Source organism: Misgurnus anguillicaudatus, chromosome 7, assembly GCF_027580225.2.
Source record: "Misgurnus anguillicaudatus chromosome 7, ASM2758022v2, whole genome shotgun sequence".
Taxonomy (NCBI): Eukaryota; Metazoa; Chordata; class Actinopteri; order Cypriniformes; family Cobitidae; genus Misgurnus; species Misgurnus anguillicaudatus.
The window spans coordinates 27,040,552-27,063,539 of record NC_073343.2 but is presented as its reverse complement, the minus strand read 5'-3'; the positions used below and the strand labels follow the sequence as shown (position 1 = coordinate 27,063,539).

The 22,988-nt window shown below is 38.4% G+C and overlaps 1 protein-coding gene across 1 annotated transcript in view; it reads right to left on the bottom strand.

Moving 5' to 3' along the window:
* Window positions 1-1,166: 1,166 nt before the first annotated feature.
* ltk (leukocyte receptor tyrosine kinase) overlaps window positions 1,167-22,988 on the bottom strand; it is a 67,941-nt gene continuing 46,119 nt past the window's right edge. Inside the window, exons 16-29 of the mRNA XM_055172008.2 lie at window positions 19,164-19,346; window positions 18,939-19,037; window positions 16,895-17,047; window positions 16,695-16,808; window positions 11,535-11,721; window positions 9,089-9,179; window positions 8,937-9,001; window positions 7,047-7,176; window positions 5,264-5,361; window positions 5,044-5,136; window positions 4,870-4,971; window positions 4,536-4,670; window positions 3,150-3,240; window positions 1,167-3,065 (exon numbers count right to left, since the gene is read on the bottom strand). Coding sequence (XP_055027983.2) covers window positions 2,103-3,065; window positions 3,150-3,240; window positions 4,536-4,670; window positions 4,870-4,971; window positions 5,044-5,136; window positions 5,264-5,361; window positions 7,047-7,176; window positions 8,937-9,001; window positions 9,089-9,179; window positions 11,535-11,721; window positions 16,695-16,808; window positions 16,895-17,047; window positions 18,939-19,037; window positions 19,164-19,346 — 2,504 coding nt within the window. The 3' untranslated portion in view covers window positions 1,167-2,102. The remainder of the gene's footprint in view (window positions 3,066-3,149; window positions 3,241-4,535; window positions 4,671-4,869; window positions 4,972-5,043; window positions 5,137-5,263; window positions 5,362-7,046; window positions 7,177-8,936; window positions 9,002-9,088; window positions 9,180-11,534; window positions 11,722-16,694; window positions 16,809-16,894; window positions 17,048-18,938; window positions 19,038-19,163; window positions 19,347-22,988) is intronic.

Genomic DNA, 22,988 nt, shown 5'->3' with positions numbered 1-22,988 from the left:
ACATATTAGGAAATTTTTTAAAGGGTACTGTCCCAGTGATAGCTGGGGTACATATTTTGACCATGTACGAACCAGATTTTAGGGTGAACTATCCCTTTAAAGGAAAACACCACCGTTTTTCAATATTTTACTATGTTCTTACCTCAACTTAGACAAATTAAAACATACCTCTCTTTTTACAATGCGTACACCCAACCCTTGCACAGCGCGCCGTGAATGTGTCAGCATTTAGCCTAGCCCCATTCATTTCTTAGGATCCAAACGGATGAATTTCAAAGCACCCAAACATTTCCATGTTTTCCCTATTTAAAGACTGTTAAAGACACGAGTAAGTATGGTGGCACAAAACAAAACGTGGTGATTATTTTAAACGGATAAAAAATGAGAACTATATTGCTGAAACATTCACGCGCTGTACAAATATCAAGTGTACGCATTGAAAAAAAGACATTTGAGGTAAGAACATAGCAAAACAGCAGGGCATTTCTTTACCACATGTGATAAAGAACCAGTGATAGACTACCAGTATTCTGACTACAACGGAAGATTTATGACCCCATCAAGTTAATTTTACCTCATTTGTGCCAAGTCACTCAAGTTAACAAGGCAAAAATTATTGTTAAAGGAATAGTCTACTCATTTTCAATACCAAAATATGTTATCACCCCAACCAAGAACCGCTGACACATCCCTCCACCATCCTAGTGCGCGCACGCAAGCGCTGGAGCGCGCCGCGACGCTTCGATAGCATTTAGCTTAGCCCCATTCATTCAACGGCACCATCCAGAGACAAAGCCAGAAGTGACCAAACACATCAACGTTTTTCCTATTTAAGACGAGTAGTTATACAAAATAAAACGTAGCGCTTTTCTAAGCGGATTTAAAAGAGGAACTATATTTTATGGCGTAATAGCACTTTTGGGAGTACTTCGACTCGCCTGAAAAGTCCGCTCCCCTTCTCACTCTCATAATGGGAGAGGGAGGGTGTTACTGCGCCGAGTCGAAGTACTCCGAAAAGTGCTATTACGCCATAAAATATAGTTCCTCTTTTAAATCCCCTTAGAAAAGCGCTATGTTTTATTTTGTACCACCAAACTTGCTCGTATAACTACTCGTCTTAAATAGGAAAAACGTTGATGTGTTTGGTCACTTCTAACTTTATCTCTAAATGGTACCATTGAATGAATGGGGCTAAGCTTAATGCCATCGAAGTGTCGCAGCGCGCTCCAGCGCCCACGCGCACGCACACAGATGACAGAGGGATGCATCAACAACTCCCAGCCAAGGCAACAACACATTCCAACATTGAAAATGAGTAGACTATTCCTTTAAGAAATCAAGTTCAGTTTGGCAGATCAATGAACAAAACAAGTTCCTCCGAAAGGCAACTTGGCATTGATTGTTTTGTGGCATGGAATATATTGTCTGTTTGTGCGAGGTGTTGTGAATCTTACACAGTATAAGCTTGAAACATGGCTTTAATTATTTAAAGGTGTAATGTGTTATTTAGCGGCATCTAGTGGTGAGATTCCGAATTGCAACCAACCTCAATTTCGAAACACAATGAGAAGCTACGGTAGCCGCCACAATATAGTTATGTATATTATATTGCATTTCTGTCAAGAGATCCTTCTAAAAATTACACATTGCACCTTTAAACTTACATAAATATACGTATTAATAATAACAATTAATCAGTAGAAAACAGAAACACGTAGGATTTGTAATTTAAGCTGATCCATAAAGTGAACGTAATGTGTCTTTACAGTGTAGACAACAGAGGAGAATCCAGTTTAAAGGGGCTGCTATTAGCCAAGTTTCCATAGAAACCATCAGCCATTAAGAGGAGAGAAAAATTAGTTACACCGACTCTCCGTCTCTTTGGTGTTTTTGGTAACCCACAAAAACAACACTCTCTCTTACGATTATCCACTAGCAGTACTATAACCTGAAATTCCGCTTTTAGCTAATACATGGCAACTAGCATAAACACATTAAAACAAAACCCAAAAAACAGCTGATAAAGGTTTACGGCCAAACAAAATGAGGTGCTGGGTGTTTTCCCATATCTACTGCTGTCCAAGTCAGACCTTTCTGCAATGCTACACCGAGGTGACACTAAGGTCCTCCGACAGTGAAAAGCCAGAATCTCTGTCCCTCATGGGATTCTCGGGTTGGGTGTACCTTCTGACATCCTCATGTCCATAGCTAGCGTGACGCTTGACCAGGGGTTTTTGGGTAACGGTTGTGGCCAGGCCTAGAGCGGCCAGTGAAGATGTGGTGCTGGGCTCCACGTCCTTGGCCCCTAGCACGGGCAAGCTCTCCGTTTCATAGCTCTGCTCATCATAAGCATAGTTTACATTGCCACACGGGAAGCTCTGGAGTTTTGCCAAGTCCATAACCGCAGCAAGCGAGCCTCCTGTAGACACTTCCGCACCTTTCCGAGAAGCCAAGCTTGGTGGAGGACGCTTAGGTCTAAAGTTGGTTGGGGAGGACGTAGCGGATGGAGGCGGACATTTGGGCATAGAGACGATTGCATCGGCTACTTCTGGATCACCGCACTCTGTAGTATAGGCTGGAACAGTGGTTGATGTAGGGTTACAAGATGGAGGCATGGACTCTGTGTGGGACAGGGTTGTTTTGCCTCGACCAATGCTCTCCAGAACCCAGGAACCGTAGGTGGGGTTCCACAGATTTTTAGTCTTGTTCTTCAGCTTCTGGCTACCTGATGATGAGCTGGTTCTGGAGCACGGTCGGTGGTCTGGGACCTGAAGCCATTGTCCAGGACAGGCACCAGACTCAGCCCAACATTGCTCCAGTGTTTCGTGGTACGTTCCTACCTCGTGTGCAAGCTGGGGTGGTTTTTGTGGCTGCAAATGTGGCTTGAGGGCCTGTGGAGATTGGCAGGAGATGCCAGTTTGGGAACAAGCATCTTGGGACATAGAGTGCCCCGCTAGTAGAGGACTCATGCGGACAGATCCATCTGGGTGGATGACAGTGCCACTGTCTTCTTCCACAGCCGGACCGTACTCCACTGGAAGAGCGGTGTTGATGACGTCAGGGTCCTGGGTGTTTGAAAGATGAGGTTAAAGTGGGAAAATGGAGTGCAGAATAGGTACATCTGTTATAGTAGATCTGTTATGCAGTACCTGTGTACAGTAGTTGATCCTCTCTAAAATGGTAGTGAAGTTCGGTCGGTGTTCTGGACAGTGTTGCCAACACTGTGTCATAATCCGATAACTAAAACAAAGTCAAAATATTAATAATTACATAAACAAATCATTTATATTTAAATAACTAACTGCAACACATTCTCACGGCAATTCATAATTATTTTGCGAGGTAGTCAATTTGTATGAATTCGAACAATCATACGTTTTAAAGTAATATGTTTTATATTTAGTCCGAGAGCTTGTTCATTGAAAATCTACGTACGGTACACTGTCCATGTCCAGAAAGGCAACAAAAACATCATCAAAATAGTCCATGTGACACCAGTGGGCCAGCCAGAATGTGTTGAAGCATCGAAAATACATTTTGGTCCAAAAATTAGACTTTATTCAGCATTGTCTTCTCTTCCGCGTCTGTTGTAAAGCGCATGCGCGAGACTAAAGTCACGTGACTGCAGTGACGTGGATGACGTGTTATTCTCAGACATGTTTGCAAAGTTTTTTTTCTAAACTTACAGCGTGCGTCTCCCTCAGACTGTAAACGAAGCCCGGGCGCACAAAAAAAAAAAAAAAGCTGGGGCGCACCATCCGCGTCACTTGCACTCACGTGAGTTTAGTCTCCTGCATGTGCTTCACAACAGATGCGGAAGAGAAGACAATGCTGGACAAAGTCGTATTTTTTTTTATTTTTGGACCAAAATGTATTTTCGATGCTTCAACACATTCTAAATTGATGTCACATGGGCTACTTAGATGATGTTTTTAATACCTTTCTGGACATGGACAGTATACCGTTTGTAGATTTTCAATGAAGGGTCAACAAGCTCTCTGACTAAATATAAAACATCTTAAACTGTGTTCTGAAGATGAACGGAGGTCTTACGAGTTTGGAACGACATGAGTGTGAGTCATTAATGACATTATTATCATTTTTGGGTGAACTATTCCTTTAAGTATGATCTGATTTCACCCAACTGATGTTGGGTTTAGGGGCGGGGCTAGGGGGTGGGGCTTCATTAATGATTTTTTTGATTATTTACACATTTTATACAAATTAAATTTCATACGAATTAGCCACCTCGTGGTTAGCTACTTAAGAATATCCATAACATCAGGCTGGTTATGGCTAACAGCAAGTTATTCAGTTGAGAATGAACAAAAGTTATGGTTTAGGGGCGGGGCTAGGGGTGGAGCTTCATCAATTATTTTTTTGATTAATTAAGCATTTTATACAAATTAATTTTATACGAATTAGCCACCTTGTGGTTACTAGTTACTTAAGAATATCCATAACATCAGGCTGGTAATGGCTAACAGTAAGTCATTCAGTTGAGAATAAACAGAAGTTATGTCAGTGTTACTCACACTGGCCCCGGACAGTTTTTAGGAGGATCCATACGACCTCCCCCTGTTACAAATTCCAATACTTCCTGATTGGTCTTGCACGGATAAGGCATGTATCCAAGAGAGAAAATCTCCCACAGCAGTACCCCGAACGACCTGCAGATGGAGACAAATTAAACATAATGGCTTTGGGTCTGCGCAGCTGACAACTGGAGAAAAACAATCACCCACTGTAAGTTTAAGCTATTTATACACCCAAAACAAACCCTGAATCACAGACATAACATCAATGCTGTAAAATTAATAGCTTTTTACCACTGATGACAACAAGAAGGTAAACCAATTTGGTTATTACCAAGTGTCAGTTTTGCAGGTAAAAATGCCTTCCAAGAAGGCTTCAGGTGGCATCCACTTCACTGGTAACATAGCACGACCACCCTTCCTATAGTAACTTGCCCTGTAAAGCAAGTTTCATGCATTATTACACAGTAACAAACAGAATGCAAGGTCATTGGTTTGATAAAAGCACCTGTATATGTCACGAGCCATCCCAAAGTCTCCAATTTTGGCCACTCTGTCTGGACCAGGACAGGTCAGAAGGCAATTACGCGCTGCGATGTCTCTGAAACAGAGCACCAAAAATAGAGACGTGACTCACTGATGCACACGTCAAGGAGAGGTGTGGAACATATTGCTTTAACTTAATAAGACAGTGAAGCTGTTTTAGGTTCATCCAAGCTTGTATTCACCTGTGAATGAAGTGATTCTCCTCTAGGTAGCGACAGCCGAGTGCAATGTCTCTTGCCATGTGTAGCAGTTCAAGCATACTCAGAGAAGAGGGCTGGGTCTGTGGGATGAGATACTAACAACTGTAAAGTGTTCAAGAGTGAAAGTATCAAGTACAAATAACATCAGAGTACAGAGTACTAACACACAAGAGGCATATGCCTGGCTTATAATACAGATATAAACACTGTGGGGTTCATGTAGCTCAACTATTACAGCATTGCGTTATCGCTCATGGGTTTGATTCAAAGGTGCATTGTGTAACTTTTAGAAGGATCTCTTGACAGAAATGCAATATAATATACATGCAACTATATTATCAATGGTGTATAAAGACCTTACAAAATGTACTGAATTGTTTTTATTACCGAGGGTCCCCTTACATGAAAGTCGCCATTTTCTGCAGCCATGTTTTAACAGTAGCCCTAAACAGGACAAACTGTTCTATTGAGAGTGCGTTTTATCACTACGTTGTTTCAGATGACGACATGCTTGTCCTGTGGTATCTACTGTAGCATCTCAAAAGAGAGGGGTGAGCTGTGGACTGAGCAGTTGGTTGCAATTCACAAACTCACAGCCAGTGTTGGGTGTAACGCATTACAAGTAAAGCGCATTACGTAATAATATTACTTTTCTGAAGTAACGAGTAAAGTAACGCATTACTTTATAAATGTAAACATTAATATTTGAGTTACTTTTTTAAAAAAGTAATGCGAGTTACTTTTCAGTTTAATTAATTCATTTTAAAAATAAAATAATGTACTGAATTAAACTGAATATATGAATGTAGAATAACGCACTCTGTGCGCCTGAGCAGAACAGTTTGAGTCAGAAACAGAGATGGCAGGCCAGAGCTTGACATTTTTGCAATCATAAACAACACCTGCAAGGCCTGAAAGAGATCAAGCCTCAGCCAAGTAAGAAAAAGTAACTTAAAATGTAACGTAAGCATTACTTTCCATGAAAAGTAAATAAGTAACGCAAATAGTTACTTTTTTGAGAAAGTAACTTAATATTGTAATGCATTACTTTTAAAAGTAACGTTTCACACTGCTCACAGCTAAATGCCGCTAAAATCTACACAGTGGACCTTCAAAACCTGACATAAAGGAACAGCACTAACAGCTTGTGCCAGGGCAAACCATAATTTTATGGTTAAATAACGACTGTGGGGATTTACCAAAGACGCACAGTGGATAATTAGAGCTGAAAAGGTGTGGTCTAGTTATTTTTGCGACTGACCGTATTGCATATGCATTTCTAAGAGTTTCACTTTCAGACGCAAAATTTATGTGAGGAGAGTATTTTAATTTTTTGTCATCCGGTTCTTTTCAGTGTACTATGGCTTTGCTAGCTGGGATTTCACAGCTGCGATGTCCGTGGTGCTGAACTCAAGTGCATCAGGCGTTAATAGATCACCCGCACCTCATCTGCTTATTTGCGACCCTGAACTGATTTGCGCTGCTTTTAGTAGGTTGTGTTGCACCTTTTAAGTTAATAACCCGCAGATATTATCACTTCCATCAAGCTTCTTTGGAATTAAACTTATTTGGCCCGTTTAGTAAATCTGGCCCAAAGTTCAACTCCTTTTAGTGAAATGTTTTGATTAAAACGTACTGTATGCTTACACTGGCTTTCTTTATAATAAATATTCATTGAATTGATATTTTGTTATCAAATAAAATGGCATCAAAAAATAAAATAATTACAATGACAAAATGAAGTATGATATTAACAAACACTCACAGTTCTGGGTCGGTTTAGTCTCAAGAAACTCTTCAAATCTCCTCCTGTCATAAGTTCGAGCAGGATGAAGCGAGGCAAAATCTGCAGACTGACTCCAATACAGCGCACAATGTTCTGATGGTTAAACTTACTGGAGACAGAAAACAGTCGAGAAATAAATCCAAACGAATCATAAGACAGTCCTAATATTAGTTTTACAATGAAGATGTGTGTCACAAGAGAGATAGTTCTTCCAAACCTATACAACTTCCATAAAACACAAGATTGGATGTGTCAGTAACTGAGAGCCCCAATCCTCATTTACTTTCATTAAATACTTTCATTCTTTTGAATATTTCCACACAAGATGTAAGTAAATGTAAGTAAATGATGGCATAATTTTTTATTTTAATTGTCACAATTTTGTATAAAATATTGTATACATCTTAATCTAATTAATGTATGTAATGATAACTGGTCCATTAATAATATTCAGCATAGCATTGTGTAAGTCAAGTGGAGGCCTGTGTATGGCACAATATGGTGACTGTGGTAACACTTTCTGAAAAAAAGGTACAAAAGCTGTCACCTGGATGGTAGCCTTTGAAAAGATAACAGTATGTACCATATGTACCTGTGAGGTACTATTATGTCCCTTTGAGGTACTTATACGCACTCTTCAGGTATAAATGTGTACTTTTTGAAATGGTACTGACAGCTTTTGTACCTTTTTCTGAGAGTGTAATAAGACATTACAGAACAGTAGTGAACATTTTATCATCCTTTTCAAATTTAGGAACATTTATTATCATTATTATTAAAATTGCATGCATTATTAGGCGGTTTAGGTAGGTACGATAAGATGTTCATTAACTAATAATGCAGTTTGCCATAAAAATGATTATAAATCTTTACAAAACATCTGTCATCTGTCCAAAGAAGATGTAATCTAAGGTATTCGTCACAAACAAAAACAAACAACAGATGTGAACCTGGAAAACGAAATCCAGACTAAGAAGGTGTCCAGCATCAAAATTTTTTAAAAGCCCTTGAAGCCAATTTTTTTGCACATATAAGGTCTGAACTTACTATTACCATTTTTTAAGAGGATTTAAAACATATTTCCTATAGAATTATTTACATTTTTTAGATTATCATTATCAAAAATTATCATTACCACAACATGATATTACATTGAATATATGCATTTACAAACTCATGTTTCGGTAATGAGAACTAACAAGTTTTCTAGGTAAAATGACAGACAAAATTTTTACTTTTATCTGAAGAGAAAAAATAAGAATTGCATACCTGGTAGCCATCTTGAGTGTCACAAGTCATTTATGTCCCTTCCAACTATATTTTTAAAATGTTAGTTCCATGAGGGCTTAAACAATGATTAAAAATTGTTGCGGAGGATGAGAAAATTGGTCTTGGACACATTTACATTCCTTATTATTGTCTTTAAATTTACCAATGATCACCAAATACCACATGTTTCTTTACTGTAAATGTTTATAGTATAATATGCACTGAACCTTTTAATTTTTTAGATTTTTTAATTATAAATATTTCCATGTCAAAGAACCCAAATCCAGTCATGGACACGTTGCGGTAATGAAAATTTTCCTCTTAAATGTGGAAAAAACAACAAAATTGGTTTGTATGATGGCATTTGAAATCATGTGCAAAATAGTACATGAAGAGATGTTTGTAACCGTATGCTTCTTATTTTGATAGCATTTACTTTTTTTATCAAAATGTTTCATGACACCTCATAAGTCTAATTTCGCGAGAATCACCCAAATATGTAGTAAAAAGGAAAGAATAGAATAATTCAAGGACTGGAATGATAATGTCTGAAAATCTGTACCACACATGTGTGGCTATAACAACTGTAGCCAAGTCTACCTCATAATCAGGGCCTCCATAAGAAAATCCATCTCATCCTGTTCGGAGCAGATTTCTGGAAGAGTCTGTCATAGTGACAAAACACAGACCCAATTACGAGCAACCAGGACCAGACAACAAAAGCATTCAAAGGCAGATCTGGAAAGACTCACCTTTATAGCGACCTGCATAGCAGTGTTGTCTCCTTTTATACCCAACACCTGTCCTTCATATACTTCGCCAAAGGCCCCGTGACCCAATGCCCTGCAGATCAAAGAAAAAGTACACACTGTAAGTACAAAAATAAGTATGGAATCATTCACATAGTGTTGTTATTCAGTACATCGGCAGCATTAAATTAGTATTCCAAAGGATTCATATGGGTGATTCTCACGAAATCCAGACTTAGAAGGTGTCCAGCATCAGATTTTTTAAAACGCCCTTGAAGCCAAATTTTTTTGCACATATAAGATTAAGGTCTGAACTTACTATAACCATTATTTTTAGAGGATTTAAAGGGGGGGTTCAATGGTATTTCAAGCATTCTGACTTATTAACACAGTTATAGAGTTGTTTCTTCATGCTAAACGTAGGCAAAGTGTCAAAAAAGCAGTTGGGCGTGTTACAGAGTATTTCTGTGTGAATGCACTTCGCCAGGGTTCGTACAAGTTTCGGAAAGTTTTTTCGATTGCAGGTCCAACTGACGTTTCAGGGGTTTTCTATAAGTATCACTTCTTTATATGGGCACTTCCCCCGGAAAACCCCGCCCACCCGTCAATCAGCGGGAGACGCTAGCACTTGCAAACATCTTATCACGCAACACAGCTTTGTTTCAAAACTCAACAATGGCACGAAAGAAGAAGTGTGTTTTTGGATGTAAGGAAAAGAAATCCAGCCTTATGAAAACAATGGATATAGTTTATTATCCAGGGTAGCAGCGGAGTTTTGCGTTAGTGTTTGATGCACTGGATTTTCCCAACCGGGTCAGTAGTTGCATGCGGTAAGTCTTATGTTGTAAATATGCGCATGCATATTAGGGATGCACCGAATCCAGATTTTTTGGGTTCGGCCGAATACCGAATCCACTGTTTAATATTTGGCCTAATCCGAAACCGAATTCCGAATCCTACTCGCATCCATATTGCATTAACACAGTAAAACACATTAATGAAGTAAACAACGTCCACAGCAGTGTATTTTTCATTTTATTTAATTTTAACTGTACATTATGCCAGGATGACAAGTTGGAAAAGTATTTTGACAATTACCATAAGCCTATGCATAATGAAAGCGATGCGTTGCGACCAAAGACCGTAAAAAAATAGGTTGTGACACGTTCGTTTTTCCAATAAGCAAGCAGCTCCGCGCTGAAAACCATATTCAACTTTGAGTGAGAAGCTCCGCTCGTCAATGTCAGTTTTCACACGGCCATCCAATTACAGTGGAGGAGGGGCGGGACATTACCACAGCAACCAACCGGCTCACAGCTGAAGCATCACAGCTACCAAGCGCTCAACTGAAAAACAGCTGGCATTTGGCGTCCTCAAGGGGTTTTCAGCCGTGTTTTAAAGTTTTGGTGTGTCCAGCCCCTAAGGCTCACCGAAAGATAAAGCTCATCTCCACGTCAGCACCTGATGTGTGTAATCAACGGCCGCGTGACGTCGACCAGCATAGCGCAAACCTAGGGTTCGGTTCGGTGGAAAAAAAATCTAGGATTCGGCGAACCCGAACCCCCTCAAAAAGCCCAGTATTCGGCCGAATCCAAATCCTGGATTCGGTGCATCCCTAATGCATATTAAATAAATGACACGAACATGTAGTGAATCATAAGTTACAAGTGTTGTATAGTGTTGCATGACTCGTACTCGCTCCACCCGCGGTAGTAACTCCTCCTTTTTCATTTTTTCAGATTCGGTAAAGCTAATCTTTCTTTTATAAATCTGATTAAACTAAAGACTCTTCAGAGATAAAAAGGACGTCATACTACTCTATAAGTACTCCAGATTAACATCAGAAATGCAGAAACAGCGTATGTTACGCGAGCTTTGAAAAATATTTTCTATAGAATTATTTACATTTTTTTGATTATCATTATCAACAATTATCATTACCGCAACATGATATTACATAAAATATATGCATTTACAAACTCAAGTTTCGGTAATGAGAACTAAAAAGTTGCCTAGGCAAACAAAATTTCAACTTTTATCTGGAGATAAAAAATAAGAACTGCTTACCTGGTAGCCATCTTGAGTGTCACAAGTCATTTATGTCCCTTACAACTATTTTTTCTTAAATGTTAGTTCTTTGAGGGCTTAAACAATGATTAAAATTTGTTCCAGTCATGGACATGTTGCGGTAATGAAAATTTTTCCCTTAAATGTGTAAAAAACAACAAAATTGGTTTGTGTGATGTCATTTAAAATCATGTGCAAAATAGTACCTGAAGAGATATTTGTAACTGTATGCTTCTTATGTTGATACTCTTACTTTGCATTTACTTTTTAGCAAAATGTTTCATGACACCTCATAAGTCTAATTACGCGAGAATCACCCATATTTTTTTTACTTTATTGTCCCAATACTTTTGGAGGGTAGCATATAAAAGATGAAGAGTACCTGAGGAGTGTAATGTTCTTGCGTGGCACCTCCTTTAGCTCATTTAGTGAGGCTGCTTTGCCAGCAAAGCAGTAGTTAGGGTTGTAATCAGTCATAATGGTGGAAGAACGAATTTTGCTGAGTTTGTACTCCGGGCTCTGCAGACGAATCCTGACCGCATGCAAGTGGTTCTTCTTACGATAATAGACTGCAATGAGACAAAACAGAAATCAGAAAACACTGATGTTTTTGTTAGTCTTTGTTCACCTGTTTCATATTCATTGGTTTCAAATTATTTTTTTATGTATTTTCAAACACAATTGATTCCAAGAAACAGAACAACCAAGTGCATCAATGTCTCTTCTATTAAGAAATAAAAAAGACCCCCGCTAAAGACTTTACTTTTGAATTAAGAAATTGACAGGAAGATTTCTTAATTATATGGGCTGAAACTCTGGTCCTTTCAGCAGTCAATGGGGCAGGGTGGACTCACCCTCAATGGAGGCGGCCCATGTCCCAGATGCAGGTTGGTAGTCTGCCAGGGAGGGCGCTGCGTGGAGGTGAGAGGTCCCCTTATGCCGTCGGGCTGCTGGCTCAGTGGCGCGAAGCCGGCAGGAAGTTGACCAGGGGTGACCCGAGCAAAGACTACCAACCTGCATGGGGGAGAGCTCAGGAGATACAGTTAACCTCCAATGGAGCACTGCAATCTGAGGACCTAGAGATCTTTGTCTGCTGATTTGGTCTTGTGCATGAGTGTTAAGCAGATATATTCTGTTTATTGACGTTTTATACATAATATCAGTCAAATTAAGACAAATGGACAGAGAGTAATTGCATTTCATAAAACACTAGTCATTTGCACACCCTACTGTATGTTATTTAAATAATTTAAGAGAGGAATCATGCAAATCAGGTAACAGCACAAATGCATTAAAAAAACTGTTCTGAGAAAGATTTGCGTGTCGCAGTATGGATCTGTACAGAGTGCCGGGTTGTTTAGGATCCAACAGACTGCTGCAATCTGGCACAGTTTGCTGGATCTGTCCCGCATTGCTCTTTCTGACACTTTCTGAACTGCACTCTTAAAAATAAAAGGTGCTTAAAAGGTTCTTCACAGCAATGATGTCATAGAAGAAACATTTTTGGCATGTTCTTCAAGGTACCGTTTCATTCCTACTTTTTTATAATTCAAAAAACCTTTTTTGCACCACAAAGAACCTATTCTGTAAAACAAAAAGAACCATGTAGCCCAAAATGGTTCTTATATTGCATCATGAAGCATCTTTATTTTTAAAAGTGTACTCGACAGTACCATGCAAGTGGATGAATACCTGGACATTAAATTCTTCTATTAAATACTTCTTAAAAAGTTTGTGCTGCTTTAAAATTTGGAGTGAATTCAACTTAAAAATGGGTGTAGTGTCTGTGACATCACCCATAGGCTTGTGAAGAATTTTTATGAAGCCAATAGTTGGCAGACCCCAAAACTGGGTAAAGCAGGACATGGGTAAACCTGAGATGACTGGTTGCTGAAACTCGATTCTAGGGACAGCAGTGGCAGTTCACCCGTCACTCAAGTGGCCACGACCTTCATTATGCAAAACTTAAAGCTTAATATAATTTAAACGAATTAGTTACAATAAAAATTCACCCCCTTCACTGTTGTCACGAAGGGCAATATAAGCTATATAGACCAAAAACTTTTACACTTTTTCTACCAAGCTGTAAACATATTATTTAACATGGGGGTCTTTTTAAGTTAAATTAACTCAAAATTTTAAGGCAGCACAAACACTAACTTTTTTAAGTTGAAACAACAAATCTTTCTTTACAGTGAACCCCGCAGATTTTGGCGTTTAAATATTTTGCGCAAAAATAGCAAATTCACCTGTTTGTCGTTCTAGAGTGAATGAAGGGTTGGGTAATGGCAAGTGTTTATTTATTTTACAAAGACATTAAAAACATGTCAAGCATTCTACAGTTAGTGCAGAATTAAGTCAATATGGATTTAAACATTGGGGAAATCCTTGATTTTTAGCATTGTCAAATATAAAATATATTGTTATTAATGACGGCCATTATAGTGAGAGACTCCATTGTATATACATACTGTTAATACTGCTTCAACAAACAAACCTCAGTCATATTCAAAAGGTTTTGAACAAAGAAACACACAAGTCTGATATACAGACCAACATTCTCTATAGCTGTGATATGAAATCCATAACTCATAATCCAAAGGCAAAAAACATAGCGAAAATGCATTATAAGTGAAGTGACGTAATGACCAATGTATTGTAACCCCATACTTATAAAGTGTGACCCCTGCATTTAACCAATCCAGTGGGTAGTGAACACACGCACTGCAAGTCATGAACACACACACCTCAGTCGTAACCTCCCGAATTACAAGCCTGACTCTCTAACAATTAGGCCATGACACCAGAAACATCACATACTAATCTCATAATAATAAAGCAATTATCAGTTAACATTACACTAACCTAAAGGATTATTAGGAGCACCTGTTCAATTACTCATTAATGCAATTATCTAATCAACCAATCACATGGAAGTTGCTTCAATGCATTTAGGGGTGTTGTCCTGGTCAAGACAATCTCCTGAACTCCAAACTGAATATCAGAATGGGAAAAATAGGTGATTTAAGCAATTTTGAGCGTGGCATGGTTGTTGGTGCCAGACGGGCCGGTCTGAGTATTTCACAATCTGCTCAGTTACTATGATTTTCACGCACAACCATTTCTAGAGTATACAAAGAATGAAAACATCCAGTATGCAGCAGTCCTGTGGGTTAAAATGCCTTGTTGATGCTAAAGGTCAGAGGAGAATGGGCCGACTGATTCAAGCTGATAGAAGAGCAACTTTGACTGAAATAACCACTCGTTACAACCGAGGTATGCAGCAAAACATTTGAGATGCCACAACACGCACAACCTTGAGGCGGATGGGCTACAACAGCAGAAGACCCCAACATGTACCACTCATCTCCACTACAAAGAGAAAAAAAGAGGCTACAATTTGCACAAGTTCACCAAAATTGGACAGTTGAAGACTGGAAAAATGTTGTCTGGTCTGATGAGTCTCGATTTCTGCTGAGACATTCAGATGGTAGAGTCAAAATTTGGCATTGACAGAATGAGAACATGGATCCATCATGCCTTGTTACCACTGTGCAGGCTGGTGGTGGTGTAATGGTGTGGGGGATGTTTACTTGGCACCCTTTAGACCCTTAGTGCCAATTGGGCATTGTTTAAATGCCACGGCCTACATGAGCATTGTTTCTGACCATGTCCATCCCTTTATGACCACCATGTACCCATCCTCTGATGGCTACTTCCAGCAGGATAATGCACCATGTCACAAAGCTCGAATCATTTCAAATTAGTTTCTTGAACATGACAATGAGTTCACTGTACTAAAATAGCACCCACAGTCACCAGATCTCAACCCAATAGAGCATCTTTGGGATGTGGTGGAATGGGAGCTTCGTGCCCTGGATGTGCATCCCACAAAAAATCTCTATCAACTGCAATGCTATCCTATCAATATGGGCCAACACTTCTAAAGAATGCTTTCAGCACCTTATTGAATCAATGCCATGCATTAAGGCAGTTCTGAAGGCAGCACAGTATTAGTATGGTGTTCCTAATAATCCTTTAGGTGAGTGTATTACACCATGTTAATTTTGAATAGAAAAAGGTTCATAATATCCTCATTCATTCCAAAAGATGCTCACATTTAAAGGGACAGTGTTTTAATACACCCTCTATATTCCCTCACTGTCCTATACTGGAAAATAAATGTTGAATAACATAGCAAGTGCAAAACACAGATTTTAAATAGCAGCTATCAATATCGAGATATTGATCGGCGAGTGAGCATTTACAAAAAAGCCCGGCGAGAGAACGCTTAGAAAAAATTGGCTTAATTTTTTATGTACATTCATTAATTTCAAAGCCCTTTCCAACAGCTCTTGTTTAAATGATGAAAGAAGTCCACTGGCTGGCTGCATAAACTACTTGGAGCTGTCTTACAAATTAGTCATCTCATTTGTATTATCAAGAATAGTCATTACTGTTTAAACTCAGTTGCATAAACTCGATAGTTTGGTTTGATTACTTTACTAATTGCTAGTTTGGTCTTATAGGCGGGGTGCATATTTTTGAAAAACACTTTGGAAAAGGGAGTCGGGCCGAGTACCAAAACACACTTGTAGCCAATCAGCAGTAAGGGGCGTGTCTGCTAACCGACATCGTTGCCTGCGTTGCGTATGTGTGGAGTGGGTCTATCAAAAGAAGGTCACGATTCTTTTGGTGTAGGGGCGTGTTGCTTTACTGTAGGTGATTTTAAATATCAACATTGGCAGAGATCATGCACCCCGCCTTTAACTTTGCAGCTACAGTACGTTTATGCAACAAGCCACATGTCTTAGTTCCCTGCTTATTCCTTTAAGGGGTAATGTGCAACAGTATACATGTAAAAAATAGCAAGCAATAAGAATAGGCTTCCTTTGGGTTTTGAACAAAAATATTAAAAAAACATTTTTTGATTTATTATTGAATATTTTATGTAAATACAAGTGTGATTATGATTAGTCTCATTAGCAGTTAATTCATATAACATTATAGGGGACATTATATATGTTACATAAGATTTTACTGTATAAGTTACTACTATTGTAACCCGCTCCCTAATGCATCAACTGATTCTTTCTCACAGTGTTAAAGTGCTAAATCAAATTTGGCCTGGCTTTATAAGATTGTCCCTAAAATGTGTTCATGTCACAGTTTTGTTTATGTCACATTTGGCTCCTTTTAAAGCTTTAAGGCATTTTTATGTTTTATAACACTAATGCCCAGTGTATATTATTTTATTATATGTTTTAACTCCAAAAAATATCTGTGGGGTATAAAAAGAAAAAAACAAAACAAAAGTAAAGCCACTAACTCCCGTTATATTTTCACAGATGTCCATCGTCCTTACTATTTTTCTTTTCCGCCAGCTCTAAAAGCATCGATGCATTTGCTCTTCTGGGAATTATAATTGTACATGACTAAGTCTGTTGTTTAGCGTCACACTTAGAGATTGAAAATGGGTCATGTCAGAGTCGATGAAAGGTTGAAGGCACAGAGTTGACGCAGAACTGGAAGAGTCTCTTACTGAGAGTGAGGCTGGCGCAGGTCAGGACGACTCCGGTTACGACCGTGGACGCGATCACCGCCAGGATAAATATCAGGGAGGGAGGTCCATCTGCCAGAGACCCCAGTGGAACAACTGAGGGGGGAGATAAACAGTAATAAATTACATCTTTTAAATAATGCATTGATTAAGGAACAAATGAGCACAGGGTATTTAGTTACCTAAGCAAGTGACGTTGTCTGGTGCAAGCACCTCATCGTTGTCACACAAGCAGAAGATGAGTTTGGTATCTTCATCTCGCTTACAGCTCTGGGTCTGACAGTGGCTGCAATTCAGATACACCTTGATCTCAGCTTCTCCATGACTCTCCATGGCTGGAATACAGCAAATAGGGAAAAAATTAAAATACAGCAAATGTCAATGTTCAAGTCGTTTTGTAGTTCATTTTATATTTGAAGTACTAGTCCTCATGCAAACAGTCAGTCATGGCTCTTAAACTCCAAGCATACTTGCAGTAATAAACAGTGGCGCCAACTTCAATAAGTAACGTAAGGTCTCTTATTATCTATCACAAGTTGCACTTTCCCATTTTTTACATCCATTACTGAATCAGTGTGGTTTATTGTGTGTGGCCTTTCTTAGGACAGCAACCCTATAAGAAATAAACAACGATCGCAAGCTAATATTTACCATATTGCTTAAACATTTAGGGCTCTATCATACACCTGGTGCAATGCACCTGGTTTAGCGCCACGTTGTTTAAATAGCAAATGCATTTGCGCCCAATTTTGCACTCATGGGCGTTCTGGTCTGAAAATGAGGTGTGTTCTGGCGCATTGTTGGCGCGTTGCTATTTTGAGGCAACTTAAATAGACTACGCCACTGACCAACAAACACCTGGTCTAAAGTCTAAAGTCAATGGTGCGATATTGTTTTGCTATTTAATGAGCGTGTTAGAAATATGCGCCTATAAACGGGACGAAAACGTGCGCTTGCTTATCACACACATGGATGTGCAGCAGCACAAAACCGATTTTAAATACACAAAAATTTAAGGATTAAAATTTAAAATATTATTATTGCGTCTCTTGGACATAAATGAGGACCGATTATGAGACGTTACAAGGCGCAAAGAGCTGCTTTACTTGTAGCCTGGTAAGTAAATAAATGCTTTGCTTTAAACAAATGAATTTATTTTTAAATGTTTTTTTTTAAATGCTACCACACAGATTTATTGTATATAATGATTTTGTACCTGTGGATATGGTGAGAAACATTTTAAAAGGAACAGTATGTAAGAAATTTATATCAATTATTCATAAAATGGCCCTGATATGCAAGTAGACATTAAGAAATCATTTTTATTTCAAATACTTATATCACTGACAACAGTGGTCTGGCCAGGATATTGTCATTTAAAAAGTGGAGTTGTTGCCCTCAACTGATGTTTATGTTGTCATTTTGTGTATTGGCCACCAGCTGTGTGATTGCAGTACCAGTTTTAGCCACAAGTTTTGTGATTGCAATACCAGTTTTGGCCACAATCCTACATACTGTTCCCTTAAGTAATGCTTTAAAAAAACATTGCACTGTCCGAGTGCTGAAACAGCTCTCTGCACGTTTGTAAATTCTTTATCTCCTGATTGTTACAAATAAGGTATTTTTAGAGTACAAACATTTTCTTGCATATTTGCAAACAATTTTTTGAGATTACAATGATTATGTAGAATATCAATACATTTACAGCAATTAAAAGCATGCTATTTTTACTTCTATGACTGAAAGAAACGGCTTTTAAAAGTTTTAATAATAATTTTTTTTTTAATACAAATAAAAACAACACTATTTTTTAACATTAATCTTAAACTGATGGTCTTCTTCCTCCGCTTAGTTTTTCAGTTTACAAATTCTGCTTTCTAAGTGGGGATTAGGCATGGGGCCAGGCTCAACTTGCTCTTAAAGGGGATGAGAGCTGAGACTCTTATTGGTTTATTGCATGTTACGCCCAAAACACACCCATTACTTATTACGAGAATAGGAAAAACCCATTTAGGCCGTGCACTTGGCGGATAAACTATGTTTCCTGTCGTTAAATTAGCAAAAGTGGGTTTGGACACACCTCCTTAGACCATACGCTGTGCGCTTTAGACAATGCACTTAGATCGTTAAAATAGGGCCCTTAGTCAGTTTGTGAAAGTCATTGCAGATTCAATTCTGTATATTGTGCACATACAGGACAGACACTGAAGATCAGGAAAGCCTGACCTGCCAGTGGTTGAAGAAATATCTTCCCAATGGGGTGAACAAAAGAGACTCCATCTTGTCCATCTGCTGTGATACCATCAAAAAGTGGCGCATCTCCACCTGAGCGTAGGCAATATTAAGATTCATTCAATTGTTGTGCCTCCAGACTTTAATTACAGAGGCATAAAAATAAAATGGTGTGTGACTGAATTTTTTTTTTTAAATAATATTTTAAACGAAATTCACCTCTGTAACCTCCACCGCCCCCTCCAGCAGTGCACGCACCACCTCCTCCTCCAAATCCTCCGGATGTAGCCCATCCTAGCTTTTCCAGAGCTTGAGGACAGGATGAGCCTCCTTGTCCTCCTTCAACAACAGATCTTCCTGCCCTGGAGTCAGAAGTTGAGTCGTTCCATCCTCCTCCTCCACCTAAACACACAAAAACACAGACACATGCAGTAAACTGAGCTGCCTGCCTACACAGTATTGGACATTTCTGTCTATAAATTTCCTTTAAATTGAGGAGGATATATTTTTGAGTAAAAATTCTTAAAAGAACACTCCACTTTTTTTTAATATGCTAATTTTCCACCTCCCCTAGAGTTAAACATTTGATTCTTACCGTTTTGTAATCCATCCATCTGATCTTCGGGTCTGGCGGTACCGCTTTTAGCATAGCTTAGCATAATCCATTAAATCTGATTAGACCATTAGCATCATGCAAAAAAATAACCAGAGTTTCAATAGTTTCATATTTAAAACTTGATTGTTCTGTAGTTTCATCGTGTACTAAGACAGACAGAAAATTAAAAGTTACGATTTTCTAGGCCGACATGGCTAGGAACTATACTCTGATTCTGGCGTAATAATCAAGGACTTTACTGCTGTAACATGGCTGCAGGAGGCGCAATGATATTACACAGCAGCCGAAAATAACAGGGGCCTATTTTTGGGCACTACGTAATATAGTTGCGCCTCCTGCAGCCATGTTACAGCAGTAAAGTCCTTGATTATTACGCCAGAATGAAAGTATAGTTGCTAGCTATATCTGCCTAGAAAATCACAACTTTAAATTTTTTGTCAGTGTTAGTACACGATGTAACAACAGAACAGTCAAGTTTTAAATAGGAAAAATATCAAAACTCTTTGGTTATTTTTTTGCATGATGCTAATGGTCTAATCAGATTCAATAGACTATGCTAAGCTATGCTAAAAGTGGTACCGCCAGACCCGGAGGTCGGCTGAATGGATTCCAAAACGGTAGAAATCAAATGTTTACCTCTAGGGGAGCTGGAAAATTAGTCCTTTAAAAAAGAAAAAACTTTATACATTGGCTTTCTGTGTGTGGTGTATGCCTGTCCCACAAAACATTCTTCATAGCTTTGTCACAAGATAATGTGATCCTGATGGTTAAACTGAAACGGCAATAAGACTGCGAAAAAACCTGATCAGTAGGCTAATGGAATTACTTTACCCCATAAAATATACACGGATGTGGGATTAGCACGAATTTATTGGAATAATACTTGATGCTTTATCCAAATCCAAACCACAGAGTAACTGTTGGCATTCAATAACGCATTTCGATCTCAAAACAGTAAACAAAACTAGTGACTGAGACCAGAAACTAAGCCTTTTCTTGAATATGTGTGATTGACTAGGCATGCAATATTTAAATATAAGCAGTGGCGGCCGGTGACTTTTCTTTCGAGGGGCAGGAATTCAAAATATGTGTTCGGCGTGTCGTGTGAACCTATGTGCATCATGCGTTATGTCAAAATACGTGCCTGCTGCACATGCATCGAAAGGGTTTATAATAAAAGATATGCGCACGTTCACAAAATACTCACAAGATACTACCTTAATACGAATCTCTGATTACACATGAGAATAAGCGAGTTTTTGGCAAATGCGAGCGTCTCTTTCATCATAAACCCCTTTTGACAATTCTGACATGACGCGTGATGCACATAGGTTTACATGATGAGCAAAAGACACATTATAAAACGGCTCGTTCTGGTTCTTCATTCTGATTGGTTGAAACGCGTTCTAAGCCGTGATAAAATACCCCGGTAAACCCACGGTTCAGACCGCATCACAAGTATCACTGTGCCACTGTTGCTGCGTATTGATTTATGAAAATAAACACCACAGTCTTTAATCATTTTTTTATTTTTCTACCTTTGCACAATTATGGCGATATCCAGATAAATGTCAATAAATAAAACATTTCATCAATAAAGAGAAAACGTTCTCTGAAGTTTTTTTGTCTTAGTGATATTTACGCTATTATCCACAAGATGGCAATCTTATCCAACTTAAACACTGAGGCATTCACTCGACACAACAGCGTTGTTCAGCGTGACGTGTGTTTTTATCAGGCTCTGAATCTGATCTCTTACAAAGTTCTTCAAAAAAATGGAATTATCTCCGCATTTAGCTGAAAATTTGAGAGGTGATAACTGATAAGACAACAAATTAAGGTAGGATGAAACGTTTTTTGATGTTGTTGGAAAGCGGATGGACTGTTCTTTCATTTGATATCTTTTGTTTATTTATAGAAGATCATTTTTCTGTAAGGCATTCAACTAAAACTGGGTGGCAACTTAAAAAAAAAAAACGCTGACGGGGAAAAAGTTAAGCATGCTTCCACACATATTTGATTATCACTTCAACAGTTGCACGATATAAATGTTAATGTATAAATTAGATAAATGATGATTTATAAAATAAACACAACAGTCTTTAATCATATTTTCATTGTGCCTTTGCTGCGTCTCTGTTGTTTGTGAACTGCGCTCTGTTGCAGCCACACTTGATTCTGAGGAACTACTTTGTTTGGCGGAAGAGTAATATTTATACTAATATAATTACAACTTATTTGTGTTTTATTTTATAAAATCCCGCTAACGTTATGCATATGAAGTAACCGTTTTATAAACGCAATAAACCCCTCGAAGCGTTGGGTTACCAGTGCATTTTATAACAGCTAAGGGGGTTTAGGCACTCCGCTTCGCGTCGTGCCTAATGTGATGGGAATTTATTCTTTATGCATTTATTCTTTGTTTTTATGCTTCAAGTAAGGCCTTATGATTTATGTCTGACATTTCATTTTTATCTGGTGAAACAGGAACTTGAGCTTGCACAGGAAGTCTGCTCGAGTTTGGGACTGGGTTAAGGTGCAGGAGTTTTTATGTAATGATGTGCTTAGTAAAACATATGTATATAACAACCTGCTTAGAGATAGCTGACGAGTAAGATAATTATAAGCACCTAGACGTGCCAACAACCCCTAATAGGGAGTTGTTTTGATAGAATAAGCATAGGGGGTTGTACTATCCAATGTCACTATATAATGTAAGGAGAATGTGAGACTGCCTCACTTTCTTCACATATTGTCTTTCTTTCTGTATCCGATTAATCCTTGCAAGGAAATAAATCATCTCTGATTGACAGATCCTGGTATTCGTATTATTTTTCCACGACACTAACAACGCCCCTTAGCTGTTATAAAATGCACTGGTAACCCACCGCTTCTCGGGGTTTATTGCTTTATTTTGACATGACGAGCCACACATGACGGGCTAAATACATGTTTTGACGAGCTTCACATTCGTGCGCCCTCGATAAAGAAGTCACCGGTCGACACTGAATATGATTATTTTATTATATAAAAACGACATTACAATTTTTTTTTTACATTTTTGTGGTTACTGATTATAAAAATGTTATACATTCTGAAATATTACATGAAATAATTAAATATATGTACTACCCAGTGTTATGTAGATGCGTATAAATAGCACGAAATGTGAAAATCGTGCAATACATACGCCAAATTCAATTTTGGCGTGCATATGATACGCCAGTCCTTCCCATTCACTTAAACAGCGCATCTTTTTTGTCGTTTTATTTATTGTTTTCTCAATTTTTTTTAAAACCATTTTCGCTTGGGTTTAGGGTTAGATTTCAGATTTGCTTAAGGAGGTTATTTAATATACAGGTTTCTCCATGTTTTTGTCTATATTTAAACGTGCAATATGTAAATTTTTGCGGCAACTAGTGGTCAGG